This window comes from Elephas maximus, chromosome 23 (genome assembly GCF_024166365.1).
Source record: "Elephas maximus indicus isolate mEleMax1 chromosome 23, mEleMax1 primary haplotype, whole genome shotgun sequence".
In the NCBI taxonomy this organism is placed as follows: domain Eukaryota; kingdom Metazoa; phylum Chordata; class Mammalia; order Proboscidea; family Elephantidae; genus Elephas; species Elephas maximus.
This window is the reverse complement of record NC_064841.1, coordinates 13,539,657-13,556,250: the sequence shown is the minus strand read 5'-3', so window position 1 is coordinate 13,556,250 and position 16,594 is coordinate 13,539,657. Positions and strand designations below refer to the sequence as shown.

The 16,594-nt window shown below is 43.3% G+C and overlaps 1 protein-coding gene across 2 annotated transcripts in view; it reads right to left on the bottom strand.

Annotated features, from left to right (window-relative positions):
• Positions 1–15,144, bottom strand: part of PLOD2 (procollagen-lysine,2-oxoglutarate 5-dioxygenase 2) — a 98,828-nt gene extending 83,684 nt beyond the window's left edge. For both annotated transcript variants that reach the window (XM_049867210.1, XM_049867211.1), the window contains exon 1: positions 14,844–15,144. In XM_049867210.1, the coding sequence (XP_049723167.1) occupies positions 14,844–14,952 (109 nt within the window). In that variant the 5' untranslated portion in view covers positions 14,953–15,144. The remainder of the gene's footprint in view (positions 1–14,843) is intronic.
• Positions 15,145–16,594: the final 1,450 nt, after the last annotated feature.

Sequence of the window (16,594 nt, the reverse complement as noted above, 5' to 3'; positions counted from 1 at the left end):
TGTAGGGCCTAAAGAAGCTTCCAGAGCATGGAGTTCTGAGGCACTGTGATTCACAGACCTGCACTGAGAACCTCTAAGACACACAAGAAGGAGCTGTAACACTAAAGATGGTGAAAGACAGCAGCGGTGGGCTTGCCAGCCCGTGGAGTGAAGCAGCTGTGGTGGGCTTGCAGGCCCACAGGGCAGGACCTGAGCACCTTCAGGCTTGAGTCTTGGCAGTAGAGTGAAAAGAGCTGTAACACTCGCCCATGCAAGGCAGAGGCCTGAGTGTTCCCGTGCAGGGACTGCCTTGGAGGATCCTGTGCAGAAGCCTTCCTACAGCAGGGTGGGGCCAGGTGCCTCTGGGCAGGAGGCTTGCCAGCGGAGCAAAAAGAGCTGTACCACTTGCGTGTGCAGGACAAGTGAGCCCTGAGTGTTCCTGTGCAGGGGTTGCATGCCTTCCCCGCTCCTGGGCAGCAGGGACCAGGGTAGCATGGCAGCAAGAAAGCCCCACAGGCCTGGGTGGTGTGGCAAGGGCTGGCAGCAGAGGCCAGTGAGACCCAGCGGTGGAGCAGGAGCCTCAGGAGCCGTGCAGCCCCCTCCCAGCAGGGTGGTGGTAGCCAGAGGCAGTGGTGATGTGAAGACAGCATCTGACATCTGATCTGAACCACAGCCTGGCGAGTGACATAAGACAGACATGGGTAATCTGGGGAAAGGTAGGCAGTTCTTTTGAAAATTTGTTGTTAGCGTTTACCATTTGCTTTCTATAAACAGTAACGGCTTTCGCTTTGCCAACACTGTGTGTTTCGTATGTCCAGCTTGATCACAGATGAATGCAGCACCCATGGAATGGGTGGAAACTGTAACCCACTATGGTGCTACTGGTACTGGGGCAATAGAGCCATTCGTGACTTGCTATGAAGAAGAAGGGTTTGGCTGTCGAGGGTTTCACAGTCAATGAAAAAACATGTTTATACCCGATTGTTTTGTGGTTGCCTGGAAGTCTGAGGCACAGCCTGCTTGAACATGCAGTGCAGATAAGACAGAAATAAAGCATACACAAGCATTATCACATTTATCCTCATATCAACTCCAGGAGGAAATTACCCTTATAAAGAAACTATGATTCAAAGAGGGTTAAGTAACTTCAAGGACAGTCAGCAAGTACATAGTACAGATAGACAGGATTTAAATTCAAGCTGTCTGACTCCAAAACCCCATGGTCTTAAACACTAACCAATACTGCATCCTACACGGTTATCTTTCACAAGGAGCATGCGAACTGTTCGTGAGCATTTGGCGTTAATATAAAACATGCGCCCTGTAAGCCAGCCAAGATTATACCTACCTTTAACTCTCAGCTGGAGATCTCTAGTCCCCTTCCCAAACAGTGAACCCTCTCTGACTATACTCAGAAAACAAGCACTCTCTTCTGTGGGGTCTTTGCACTTGCCCCCGTATTTGAAGAGTGATGTAGAATCCTCCTCCAATTCTTAGTAATATACTCGTTCAGAATGATAGTGGGACCAACAGAGTTCTCCAGACAGTTCAAAGCACAACAGACTTGTACCTCAGTTTATCAGGAACACCAAGTGATGTACTAAGTGCCCTCAGACCCCCTGGTACACATTCACGGTTGGCACCATAGAGTCACCATATCGGTTTCTGAATCTCTGCTGATCACCAGGGCAAACAGCTGATTTCCTGCAACCTAATGAACAATGACCACAGGACTATCCCAGTGCGTACTGCCCTCTGCCGCCCCCGGGTCCACAGCACACTGCATGCCTGGGAGTCCAGGCACGGCAAGAACGGCTGGGATAGACATGCAATTAATAGGAAAGGCTACACCATCAAGTAGCTTAACAGGTAAATAAAACCTTCGTATCAATCTACCTGAACCATATTTCTGCTTAGGGTGTGTTCCATTTTACATAAGCAAAATTTCCATTTGCTAGCACTTGAGGCAGTGACGTCTCGTTCAGGTTTTTCTGAATTAATTTTTTGCACCCATTCTCATCACCTATTTTGTCCATTGCTTCCAAGCAATTTCACCTCTCCTCCTCCACTTAACCTCTGCCTGCCACCATCTCCTCACACTGAATACAACTCATTTTCAAAAGCAGTTTTCTACAATTCAAATGTGCTTCAAACTAAGTTAAAAGTATGGATTATTCGGAGACTTATTAAGAAAAATCCATTCCTTGGATCACCAAAGAATTTAAATCTAGTTACTATAACGATTCATTGTAGTCATTTTTTAACTTTGTGTGTATGGTGTGAAGTAGGCTTATCTCAAGCTGAAAACATTTATCAACCTGTAACATTTATCTCAACCTGAAAAATCTCACCTATCCAAAACCCACTGCCGTCGAGTCGATTCCAACTCATAGGGACCCTATAGAACAGAGTAGAACTGCCCCATAGAGTTTCCAAGGAGTTCCTGGCGGATTCAAACTGCTGACCTCTTGGTTAGCAGCCGTAGCACTTAACCACTGTGCCACCAGGGTTTCCCTCACCTATCCACTCAGCTGTAAACTGTAACCCTCCATGGTGCTACTGGTACTGGGGCAATAGAGCCATTCGTGACTTGTTGTGAAGAAGAACGTCTTGGCTATCTAGGATTTTACATTCTATGAAAAAACATGTTTATACCTGAGGGACATAAAAATATCAACTACTTTATATTAAACAATAATGCAAAGCTAATTTTATCAATTTTAATAATAGATTTCTCTTTACCCTCTTATAAATTTAAAACACTCTGAAGATCTTTACACACTCTGCAGGAAAAGCAGCTGCTAGTGTGTATTTGCTTGTTCAATAAATCACAGATTGATCTCCAAAACCAACACCCAAGCTAGTGGTGGTTTTGCGATTTTTGCTAATCTTACACTTTGTCCTAGTTATCTACTGCAGCTAGAACAGAGATACCACAAGGGGATGGCTTTCACAGAGATTGAATTTCTCACAGTTTGGCAGTGCTAGACATCCAAATTCAGGGCGCAGGCTCTAGAAGGCTTTCTCCTATTAGCACCAGGGGGGAAGGTACTTTTTCTTCCGTTTCCTGATTCCTTGGAGATCTCCAAGTGTACTGGCATCTATCTTCCCCCATGTCCTCTCTGCTCCCTTGTTTAACCCCTTTATATCTCAGAAGAGACTGATTCAAGATAGACCGTATGCTAATCCTGCCTCATTAACATACCAAAGACAATCCATTCCCAAATGGGATTACAACCACAAGCATAGAAGTTTATGTTTACAACACATATTTCGGGGGGACATAATTCAATCTGTAGTACACTTGAAAAAGGAATAGCTGCATACATTTTCAAAATTAAGCCTCCTTTTTCCTTCTCACCCTCCAATTGTTCTGTTTGAATTACTTCCTTCAGTTTACATAAAATCCCTCTGCAAGGAGTAGAAAAAAATGGCCATGAAAGGAGAATAAGCATCGGGCACCACCATCTCCTCCAAGGGATTGGTTAATACCGGAGCATTCACTGAATATATTTAGAGAGAGAGAAAGCAGAGAAGGAAAGTCCAGATTAAAATGTATTCCCACTTTTTACTACATTCTTCAGGCCCAACAGTAATCTCGTGGCCAGGAAACACGTATGCACATACTCACTCCCATATATATAAACCTTCCTCTCCCATAGACTGAGTTCCTATTTACCATGTTTCTAGTTTATGACATGTGATACTTTAAACATAATTTATTAGTCTAAAAAGTGGATTTAGGTGTTTGATAACTGTTTCAGCAATTATTTGGAGGTGGGTCTCCAATTTTTACACTGCACATTCCATAATTGTTGTTGTTTTGTTTTTTGTTTGTAACATCTAAAGAGTTACCAGCATCATTCTTGTTAACCAATATGACCTAAATGGTTAGGACCGAACCAGAAGAAAGCAAAGCTACTTGTAAAGATAATTTTAAAAAACAATTTACAATATTTAAATGGACTAAAGAATATATGATTTATCTCACAGGGTGGAAAATAACTTCATATGAACACAAGACTGTTTTCGCCTCTTGTATTAAAACACATAGAATACCTTTAAATGTGAATTTAATTCTAGCTATTTTTTTTTTTTATACTTGGCCTTACTTTCCTACCTCCAAATCAAAAGTTGATTAGGAAAAAAGCAACACTGAAGCTGGGCAAGTTCAGCTCTGATACGATACCTGGAAGCAAAACTATAAAATACAAAACAACCTTGAAGCTGTGTTCCCTTTGGCCTAACAAGCAAATTAAGAATAAGTTCCCTGGAGGTCTCCTTTCTGTGCCCTACAGCACTTTGTCTCTCTACCACCACCTCAAGTAAACGAGCTAGAAGGATCCTAAATGACAAATGAAGTCCAGCCAGGGTAAGTAATCAAGGTTGGTGAGCGGAAGGCTTAGAACCTAGATCCAGGTTTCCGGAAATCCAGATGGGTACACTTTTCCCAGTGACCCAGGCTGTTTCAACATAAGGGTTTCTTTGATTCCTTCAGTTTACATATGTGTTATTTTTCCTGTCAGAATCTTAGAATCTCAATGTGGAAAAGGAACTGAGTCTGGTTTGGTTTTTATTTGTTTTGTTTTGTTTTTCTGCCTTTCCTCCACACAAGGCACAGCACAAAACAGAACAGAAATAGCGATTCAGTAAACACCAGCTGAATTAAATCTTGAAAAATTTATTCTCACACTTCGGAGTATTACACACAGGGAATTATTCTTCACATACTTCCGTAGCTAAGAAGTCATAATACTGTTAGTTACCTCTAGGGGAAGGGAATGTATTGTGGGAGAATTTTCAAAGCCCAGTTCATTAAATAAATGTGAATTATTAAAGTATGTAGATTCATAAAACCAAACTAAGAATTAAAACAATACCAAGAGTTACTAGCAAAAATGCATAAAAACTCTCATCCACTGGAAGAAAACAGAGGTACAATGGTTAAGTGCTTGGCTAGCTGAAAGATCTGTGGTTTGGATCCACCAGCCACCCTATGGCCAAAAGATGTGACAGTCTGCCTCTATAAAGATTTACAGCCTAGGAAACCCTATGGGGCAGGTCTACCATGTCCTGTAAGGTCGCTATGAGTCAAAATTGACTCACAGCATACAACAACAATGGTATGTCCCTAAAAAATTACAAAAGGACCTGTCCCACCTACTATCATATACCAACGGACCTAATGGACTCCAACTCTGAGGAATAAAGAGCTGTCTGTGTAAAGAAAGTGGTGGGAAGAAGAGGTGAGGAGAGCCCAGAGTAGGCCAAGAGACTGGAGAAAGAAAAAGCTGATCAAGGAAACAGAATCTACCACCCTCAAGTACACGTCAGGTAAGTGCATCTCTAACTATCTGACTTCAGTGAGTCACAGCAGAGTGAGACCTCTGAATGTGTATTTTGTACGTCTGTTCTCTGCCTTGCTTTGGTGGTTTTCCAGTTCTGGGTTTTGTTTTGTTTTGCCCTTGGTTACCTAGTAAAGTCACTATTAAAAAATTCCAACTTTACCTCAGCTAAACTAGGAAGAAAAGGAGAATTGTCCTTCTCTAGACTTGGCCAATAGGAATGTCAAGAGTGTCTGGGCGAGCAGGGCATTCAGGCTACAGTTGTGGTGCCAGCTGGAGGGCCAGGAAAGAATCAGCATGGCTACAGCAGGGGAGGGGGGTTCTCTGAAGACAAGGGGCCTCAGAGCTGGCTTGGGCAGGACTGGAAAATCCCATCAAAGGGTCAGTTTGCCATCTGCATAAAACCTCTGCAAGACTTCCCCAGATGATTGAATTACAGAGGTCATTTTAGTCTGCCTGCAAACAGTTAGTTTCTTCTTTTTTAATAATGAATTAAGTTCTCTGTTGGCAGGTTGGGAACCCTGGTGGCATGGTGGTTAAGAGCTACAGCTGCTAACCAAAAGGCTGGCAGTTTGAATCCACCAGGCGCTCCTTGGGAACCCTCTGGGGCAGTTCTACTCTGTCCTATAGGGTCGCTTTGAGTCAGAATCAACTCGATGGTAATGGGTTTGAGTTTTTGGTTTGGTTGGCAGGTTTTTGGTTTTCTTTTTTTTTTTTTTTTGTCTGAGAAAAGGAAGTTTTAAATAAAAGAACCTGTTAGAGAATATATTTACAATACCTACGAGTAACTGGCTCTTGTACTCAGCACCTGTATAATAGTGCCCTAAAGCCCCATGAAAGTTGTGGCTTCAACCCATTTAAAATATGTTACTCAAAGACACAGCCTTGTGAGTGGTACACTGACTACTAGGCAGCCATGTGCTTACAGGCATGAAGAAGTATGGCTTCCAGGGCTCTTCTTCTCCAAGGCCAGAACAATGCCCCGTCATCAAGAACCCAAGGCTGCCAGGATTCCATGTACCTCTTCCTCTCACTGCTGTGCCTATGGGAGGGTCAAGCCAGGTGAGTGCATGTCAGTGTCTGGGAATAACTGAAGGTATTGGGTGAGAGCAATAAAATCACAGGACCCTGAAAGCCTCTTTGTCTCCGCCCCTAAAATCATTACCTATGGTATTCACAGCATAGAAGAAGAGAACCACAGTATTTAAATCAGGGGAAAATCATCTCTCTCTCTCTTTCCCCTTGGAAGGAATCCTAAAAGAGGTTAGCAGTAACTAGAGAACATAGAGGAAGTTCTTTTAAAAATCATATAATGTAATTTTAAAGAAAATGAGCAGATAATCACTTAAAGAAATCACTGCCAGGATATCTTATGCATCCAAAGAATGAATTCAATATCAAAATCAATGAAACGATGAACAGAACAAGTGAGGGGCGATTTTAACTATGCTCCCTCTTAGAAACTCAAATGTGTTTGCTAGAAACACTTTTCTTGACCGTAATTCAGCCTATCATTTTAGCTGTATATTCACCAAAACTCTCCTTGGTATGAAGAGTTTTATAGAGTATATTTTTATAATATTAATCATAGTCTTTGAATTGTATTCAATTGAAGTGTCTTTTTTTGTCCCACTTCTAGTGATGATTTTGATTATAAATACAGAACAAAAACTAAAATCAAACTCATTGGCTGCTGAGTTGATTCCAACTCGTAGCGACCCTACAGGATAGGGTAGGGCTGCCCTATAGGGTTTTCAAGGAGTGGCTGGTGGATTTGAACTGCTGACCTTTTGGCTAGCAGCTAAACTCAACCACTGTACCACTTCATAAACATGAGCCTTCAGCCCAAATGCAGAGGACATTCAGATGTCACGGACCCTGTCACCATAATGCCTGGGGAGTATCCCCAGCACTCAGAAGCTGCAGAGAACACCTTTCAGCTCCCTGGGAAGAATAACAATCAGGAAGAACAGTGAAGGATAAGATTTCAGTGTTGACTGTTCTTGAAATGAAAAGCCAAGAAAAAAGTGTCTACACGCTATTTGATTACAGCTTTCTCCCTGACAGGGAAAAAAAAAATATATCTAAACCTATGTAAAGTAAACTTTAAACCAAATTTCTTAGAGCAAAATAGAAACAGTACCCTGGAAATACATTTCTGACACTAAGAAAATTAAGTATCTTCTAAAAAAAAAAAAAAAAACTTCTCCTTTAAGAAAAAAAAAATCAAGAAAGGTGAGACACATCTGTATTTCCATTCTGTAAGAATTAAAAAAAAGGAAAAAAAAAATAAAGTGTTATTTTCCCACAACCGCTACAGCATTAAAACAATCAAGACCCGAAAAAGCAAATGTGAGTCAATTCAGTAACTAAGTGTGCAAATGAACTAACCTGAATTCATTTTTGTTTTAGAGATTTCCATTTGAAAATTAAATGCAAATGGTGAATAGATTTCCCTTTTTTAAAACACACAAAAGAAAACATGTGATAGAAATCTTCCCTCTGTATATAAAAATAGTACACCTCTGCGCTTTGCATTTTTTTTTTTAAGTTATTCTGAATGGGAAACATTAACACTTACTTGAAGTTACTGTATCTTTAAATTATAAACAGTATTTTTTGAGGAGACACTCTTGTGTTACAGTTTGTAGGGCGGTAATTAATTTCTCACTGATACATACCACCTTTTAGAATCTTACCAAACAGAAATTGCAGTACTAGAAGCAGCAAATAATAACAGCAAATAATAACAGCAAATAATAACACATTGTCTAACTTTCTGTTGAAGCCCTGGTGGCGCAGCGGTTAAGATCTCAGCTGCTAAGCTGGCAGTTCAAATCTACCAGCTGCTCCTTGGAATCCCTGTGGGGCAATTCTACTTTGTCTTATACGGTTGCTATGAGTTGGAATCGACTCAATGGCAACGGACATAATTCTATTACATTGGATAACCGTTGCTTGGACAACTATGATCTCAATCCCTTTGAAAATTGGTCCTATGATTTAAGTTTAGTTGAGTGAAGCAAGCTCTCTGTATCAAATGCAACCAGTACAATCTAAACAAAATAAGAATCCTCGTCACTTTAAAAGCCACCAGCTTCTCAGTGTAGCCTAATTTACAGCAGTGGTTAAAGAAGAAAAGTCCTCATTAATAAATGTTTTAATCATTTTCTCCAGGAAGGAAGCCACGTATTCAGAGAGCCAAGATGCTGGAATGGATGAGGGCTCTGAAGAGCTATGCATTTCCTTTCAACAGTCTCCAAAGTGTTTTTTTTTTTTTTTTTTTATCACGACAACACTATTTACACCAACGTAGTTTTACTTTTTTTTTTTTTTTAGTTAGCATTAAGAGCTGTGTTTAAAAAGATGTCACAGAGAAGCTCTGCGTTTCAATTCAAAACACTACAGAAATCACTGGCAAAGTCTAAAATGTAAAACAGGTCTCGGAAGCACCCGGAGCCAGCTGCTACTGTCCACACTCAGGCTGTTCCAAAAGACCAGCAGATCTGCAGGGGCCGGTGCTGAAGGAGGAATGCCACCTCCCTAGGCAAGGGTCGGTCGGCAAACTCTCTCCGCAAAGGCCGGACAGTAAAGACGTCAGGCTCTGCCAGCCATACGGTCTCTCTCACAACTATTTTAGTACAACGTGGCACCAAAGCAGACACAGACAATACAAAAATGAACAAGTGTGACTGTGAGCCAATAAATGTTATTTATGGACCCTGAAGTTTGCACGTCATAATTTTCACATCACAATATGTTACTCTTCTTTTCATTTTTTTTTTTTCCCCTAACCATTTAAAATGTAAAACCCATGCTAAGCTCACGGTCCATACAAACACAGAGGGCTGGTTTGGGCCTGCTGGATTTGGCCCACAGGCTGTAGTTATCACCTGGGCCTACTCCTTTCCCCACATTTACACAGTCCTACAAATTATGTGCCTGCCCTCGTATTAAACTATTACTTTTGCTTCTCTAGATCATTGCTGTCCAGGCTGTTTCTTTCTCGCAGGTTGTAAAAGTCCAACAGGGCAATGAAGAGGGGAAGAAAGACTCAGAGAACAGACAGGAGAAAGGGCGCAGGCTCTTGTTCTGTTACTTTCCAGCCATACGATCCTGTGAAAGTCAGGGAGCCATTCCAAGTCTCCACTTCACCATCTATAAAAATAGGATCGTAACACTCAGCCACGTAGATTTTAGTTAAGGATCGATATGCAGGTATTTCTGAAGCTGCAACCTTAACATGGAATAAAGTAGGCAGAAGGAGCCATGGTGGTCCAGTGGTTAAACATTCAGCTGCAGATGAAAGGTTGTAGGTTCAAATCCACCAGCCGATCGTGGGAGAAAAGACCTGACAATCTATTCCCATTAAGATTACGGCGTAGGAAACCCTATGGAACGGTGCTACTCTATCATATAGGGTCGCTGTGAATCAGAATTGACTCAATGGCATACAACAAGGTAGATACAGCGGAACATATAATCTGTAGAAAAGAGTTGCCAACTGCAGTTCAGAATCTGATGTTTCATAGTTAAGTTGCTAGACTGTGGTCATTGGTACGTGGTTCCCCAAGTACAGAAAGGAAGTTCAGTAAACGTGGTTTAAAGTCCTGGCCAAAGGAGCTGCTCACAGTCTCGCTGACTGCATGCTACTTTTCACAATTCCCATGTGGGCCAGAAACTCAATCAACATAAACTGAGAATCTTATTTAAGACAAAAAAAAAAAAAAATAGGGACGGTACTGTGAGGAGCACAAAAATTATTAAGATCCAGCCCCTTACTTTAGAGAAATTACAATTTATTAAACACAAAACCTATAATACCTTGTATAAACTAACTGCATTAACCCCACTCATCTGTCAGTTTATCGTACTATGGTGGCTTGCATGTTGCTGTGACGCTGGAAGCTATGCCACCAGTATTTCACATAGCAGCAGAGTCACCCACAGTGGACAGGTTTCAGCGGAGCTTCCAGACTAAGATAGACTAGGAAGAAGGACCCCGCGGTCTACTTCTGAAAAAAATTAGCCAGTGAAAACCTCATAATAGCAGCAGAACACTGTCTGATACCATGCCGGAAGACGAGCCCCACAGGTTGGAAGGCACTCAAAAAGGCAACGATTGTGAGGATGGTGCAGGACCGAGCAGTGTTTCATTCTGTTGTACAAAGGATCACTATGAGTTGGAACCACCTCGATGGCACCTAACATAACACATAAACAGTCTCATTATGAAAATACAGAGCAAAACAAAAGACATTCAGTGGAGGAATTTTCTAGGACCTAGATTTAAACAATGAACACAATTTCAAGAACAAAAAGCATACACAGGATTTTTAGAGTATATGTAGTTTCTGAGTGGTAGAAATTATTAATGTGTTCTGCTGCTAACTGGAAAGCTGAAGATTCAAGTCCACCCAGAGGTGCCTCGGAAAAGAGGCCTGGTGGTCTACTGCCAAAAAATCAACCCCTGGAAACCTTATGGAGAAAGTTCTACTCTGACACATATAGGGTCACCATAAGCTGGAATCAACTCAACGGCAACGGGTGGTTACAGCGGTCTACGTGTATGTATCTAGGATTGCAGGCTCTGTGGATCCTCAATTCCACTTGTTTTTTTTAGTTGCTGTTAAGTTAGAAACTCATGGCAACCCCACGTACAATAGAATGAAACTCTACCCAGTCCTGCGCCATCCCCGTGATCAGCTGTGGGTATGACCACGGCAATTCATAGGGTTTTCACTGGCTGATTTTTGGAGGTTGTTGGACCTTTCTTCCTAGTCCATCTTAGTCTGGATGCTCTGCTGAAACCTGTTCAGCATCCTAGCAACACGCTACGGTGTCTGTGAACGAGGTGCAATGGTCAAGAATAGAACCCAGATCTCCTGCATGGAAGCTGAGAATTCTACCGCTGAACCACCACTCAATTTCACTGTTGTTGTTGTTGGGTGCCATCGAGTCAATCCCGTCTCTTTCTTAGAGTTCCTATTCTCACATTCAGAATGATCAGAGTTTACTTTTAAAAGGTTTAGCCAGTGTGATGGGTATGTTAAAAAAAAAAAAAAAAAGTCTCTCATTTTTAATTAATGTTTTACTTCCTGTCCTCATATTCTGCATAGTTGTTCTGTATGTTCATTTTTATATTATAAAATAAAAGGCATAGTCTGTTTAAGGAGGTCATTCTGTGTGGCTAGAGGCCAGGACACAGCAAGAGTGCACAGGACAAGCTCTCTCTCTTCCTTCCCAAGGCTTCTCATGCTTGACCCCTCTCCACCCCATAAATTGCAGGTTTGCATCAATAGATAGGGACAACCCTTTCCTTTCCTCCTTGAACGTGCCAGAGGAAATTAAAGAGTTCACAAATGAACGTGGTTGAAAAATACCAGTCTTGACAGAAACATCTGAAACCATTTCCTCCATTTTTGCCTAAAACTTGGTTTCTGCCCAGTTTAGATCATGGAATAGACAAGGGATCTTAGAAAACATACATGAATTTTGATTCAGGTCTGCAGACCTGTTTGCAAATACCAAGCAGGAATACACTGGCACCCTCCTTTTCTCACCTAGAAGACAGAAAATTCAGGAAAAATAAATCAGGGTAAGAACCTGATTCACTGCCACTCATTGGGAGGATACTGCCAGGGGAAGCCCCCATGAGGGTATAATTTTCAGGTACTAGGAGAAAATGATTGTTTTTAACTGAAAGTCTGTTTAGACTCTTTCCACACTAAGAATAAAGTGACAACCAAAAAGGAATGAACACAGCACACCGCAGAACTCTCAGTAAAGATAACAAAAAGTGTTCTCAATTCTGGTCAACACACAGCACCAAATCTAGGCGAGACTGTATTCCAAAAATTGATCCAAACAACACATTCCCTACCACAGTGGAAAGTGGAAAATCACTACTAGTATCTGCTTTCAAAAAAAATTTGCTACCATCACTCCAATAACACTATATAACACACTGCCCCAAATTCACATAGATTTGGCTAATCCAATGTTCCCAACCCTGGGCACTTTTGTTCCCTCAGGGGACACTTAGCCATTTCTGAAGTAATTTTTGTTTTGTTTTGGTTTTGGTCACATCTGGCGGTACAGTGAACTAATGGCATCTTAATGGGTAGAGGCCAAGGATGTTGCTAAATGTCCTACAATGCACAGGACAGCCTTCCACAACAAAGAATTCTCTGTCTAAAAATATCAATAGGGCCAAGAAATCCTGGTCTAGTCTATTTCTATGTGGCTAGCTGGGACACAGTAATGAATATGGGGGCCACAGATAATAAGCACTCTTCTTATACTCAAAAAACCCATTCCTGTCAAGTCAATTCCAACTCATAGCGATTCTATAGGACAGAGTTGAATTGCCCCATGGGATTTCCAAGAAGCAGCTGGTGGACTAGAACTGCTGACCTTTTGGTTTGCAGCGAAGCTCTTAACCACTGTGCCACAAGGGGTCCACTCTTCTTATAGACCTCCTATTATACTAGACAACTTAAGAGTCCAGAGTAGAGCTTGATGTTTACATAGGTAAATACAAGTTTTCATGTAGTGATTTTCAGTTGTAATATTTTGGTGAGAAAATAGGCCACAGTCCATAACTCTGGCCACCTTATATTAGCTTGTCACATAATCTACAAGAACACTGACCTCTATAGAAAACCAAAAAAACCCCTTTGCCGTCAGGTCGATTTCTACTCATGGCGACCCTACAAGACAGAGCAGAACTGCTCCACAGAGTTTTCAAGGAGCACCTGGCAGATCTGAACTGCCAACTCTTTGGTTAGCAGCTGTAGCACTTAGCCACTATACCACCAGAAGCTCACCATTAAACTGGATACTGCAGGCTCCACCTATTACAAATTAATACTTTCTTGCATTTAGGAGATAACTGAATTTCCTATGGCCACCCACCAAAAACTGCCCACCCTCAGATTTCAACAGTGGGTTCTAAGTGGTATTTTCTGAAGAAAACATACCTGAAATTCCCTTTCTCTGATGTTATAATCCATTACAACTTTACTGTCTGGCTCCACGAAATTTAAAAGCCAGGGTGGGAAAGGAAGCCGACTTTAACTATAAACTTAAAGGCAGCCACACAGAGATGCTTTCTATAAAATGTAAGGAATGTTGGTGATGAAGTGGAATGAAATATATAAACGCTGAATTGGTCCCTCTAAAAGTAACAAAGACCTGCATAAAGGTTATTTTATTTCCCAATAAAAGTTTCCTTGGGTGTTTCCAACAGAGACTGACATTTTTCTGGGGGAAGTTCCCCTCACCCCAACTTTGCTGAAGGCATTTGCTTGTCTATTTCCTAAGTTTTACACAACTGAAATATTTTTAAATTATGAAAATATTCTATTTACATTTACGGCAACCACCAAGGGCTCAGAAACCTGTTTTAAAACCATCACATAAACCTGACAAAAGGCAAAGCATTGGGTAACTCAGAGAAATCCATTTGAAGGCAGAAGTTTCTCAAGCTAACCAAGCAAGCGCTGTTTGGGAAAATGTGGAAAGATATGTAGTCTAGCCCATTGAAGTTTTCTTAAAGACAAAATGATTACTAAACAGATTAGCTGGACTCTACACCAAATACCAATTTTTAAATGTAATGCTGAAATCGATTTCTATCTTCATGCTTAAGTTCAAACAGAAAAGCCCCCCAAGTATCCTAATTTAAGAAAAAAAAAATACAATCCAGCTGAAGGACATTCAAACGCAAGATCTAATTTCAGAAAGTTGAGCAGAGAATAAAAGTGGGAAACTCATGCATTTTTCATGTGCAGCAAATGGCATCAAAGTGTTTTGACACACACTAATCTGGCTAAATGCAAGGAAAAAAACCTGTTTTACATGAACTTTACTAGACTATCCGCTGCAGTTCCAGCTTCTGAAAACAAGAAACGGGACCAGGCTGAGGAAAAAGTGGCTGATGGGGGGAGAAGCTGTGTGTGCACAACTTCCCCTCCAAATCCCCAAGGAGGAAAGCTGCCACCTGGAGGTACTGGATAGCTGAGCAGCTTGATTGAAAACAACCAAGGTTTTGAGCGCTGTTTTTGGCAAGAGGTAAGTGTCAGAAGCTGCTTCCTGGGGCGCTGGAAGGAATGTGTCACCATCAATCAGCAAGTACACTGAGTCCCGTATTTGGGTCAGAGAAGGAGTAGTGCCTCGTCCAACATGGATACATCATGCCCGCTCCAGGAAAGGAGGAGAAAGGAGAGTTGGCAGGAAAGGTGTTGGTGCCCAGGGACCTGCGATATCAAATCAAAAGGAAACCCCAACTCGTGCTGAAGGGAAAACGGGGCGCGCTCAGCTGACTGCGAGTTACAAGAACGAACGAGGGCGGGTGCTCGCGCACCTCCCCGGGGACCCGCACGGCCGGAGCACAGTCCCGGGGAGGCACAGCCCCCGCCGACTCACCTGGTCGACCCCGGGCGTGGGGCGGCACGAGGAAGAACAGCCCACCCGGCCGGGCCTGGCGGGATGGGGGCGGGCGCCGGGAGTACTGACCTGTGGGGATGCTGGAGGGCTTCTCCGAGCCAGCACCCAGGCAGGGAGTCCAGGGGCGGAGGACGAGCGCCAGCAGCAGCAGCGGGAGCCTCCCCGCGCACCGCCCCATCTTCGGCCCCCGAGGGCCCGCGCGTCTTGGGCACCCCAGGTCCTGCAGCGGCGCACTTCTCGCGAGAGCGCGGGGACCCCCTTGTTCCCCGGGGCAGACGATTGCGGGCCAGCGGGCGGGCTGCGCGTGGCGCGAACCGGCGGCCAGCAGCCAGAACGCACGGCGGAGGCGCAGGGGAGCTGGCGCCCGGGCGCCGCGGGACACTTATAGGCTCCCGGCGGGGGAGGCGACGGGGCGGGCCGCACCCCGGCTATTGGCCGCCCGCTGACCCGCCGCGCCTCTGCGGTCCCCTGCGCTCGCCCTCGCCAGCCCCCCGTCTGGGGCTGTTTGCTCCGCGGGAACCCTATTTAAGGAGCTGTCTGCGGCTACGTGGGGAGGCGCACGCAGGGCTTCTGGCTGGACGGGGAGCGTCCTTGGGCTTGGGAGCGGGGCTGGGAGTGGGGAGGAGGAGCTGGCGGCGGGCGGTGCTGCCCTCTCCCTTCCCCTTTGCTTCCGCAGCACCGGAAACTTTCCTGCAGCCTCAAAGGGTGAGAACGTACTCTTCGCTGGACTTGGGTACCCCACTCCAACCAGAAGGGGCAAAAGTCCGCACCAGCCTTGGTCGAATGGGCCCTCAGTCATGGAAATGGGTCGCCCCACCATTTATTCAGGGGCAGTTTTCATCACCCTGTGAGAGGAAGGCCGTATATTATTTTACTTTGTAAACTGAAAGGTTTTATTCAGTGAACATTTCTTCCTCCTTCGCCTGTGCCAGCGAGCGGTAGACTCTCTCCGGTAATGAGTCTTGTAAATCCTGCAGAGTCGGAGCCCAGCTTGTGTAACCTGAGGCTGTGCCTTACAAGCTTTTTCTCCGGTCCACATGGAAAACTCCTCCCAGGGATGTCCCAGCGATCTCTTGGCTCCTCAGCGCGTCTTCCTCAGCTTCCAGTTTGGACTCAAGTCTGAGCGTATTCCGCTTTCCCCTATTCTCATCATATTTTAGCTAGACCAGAGTTCAATCTCTTGCAATGATCGGGGGCAAAAAATGGGACAAATTTGCTTCATTCCATGACATAAGCTATCTTATGAGAGAAAGCCAATAAAAGTGGCATTCTAGAAACTTCTACCTCCGTTTATCTTCCTAAAACGGGAAAGGAAAAAAAAAAAAAACAGAGTTGAGCCAACATCCCATCCAACTCTAAGCAGAAAAATGGTGAAAAAGAGATACTCCGTTATGGATTTTTTTTAATTTTGCATGATATCAAGAGAACATGAGTACTAAATGGAAGTACAAAAAACAGGTGGAAAAACCTGCCAAGAAATATTGCCTTGAGTGTGACATTTTAGAAAAAATTATTTCCTGCACTCAGAATTAAGCCAGTCATTTACTGTTTTGAAGGTTTGGTCTCAGGTTTTTTTTTTTTTTAAGAGAAGGAAAATTGGAGGAAGTTCAGAGAAGAGTAACAAATAATTAAAGAAATGGAAAGTATGACCCATGAGAAGAATGAAATAAGGTTTATTTAGTCTGAAGAAGAACTAAGGGATGGATTCCTTAATGGCATCCTTCAGTGTGGCCAGGAGAGATCAGTAAAACCAGGTGGAAAGCAAACCATCAGCCCTCAGTGTCTGGCTGGTCTTTTGGCCAAATCTTGGTCTCCAGAAG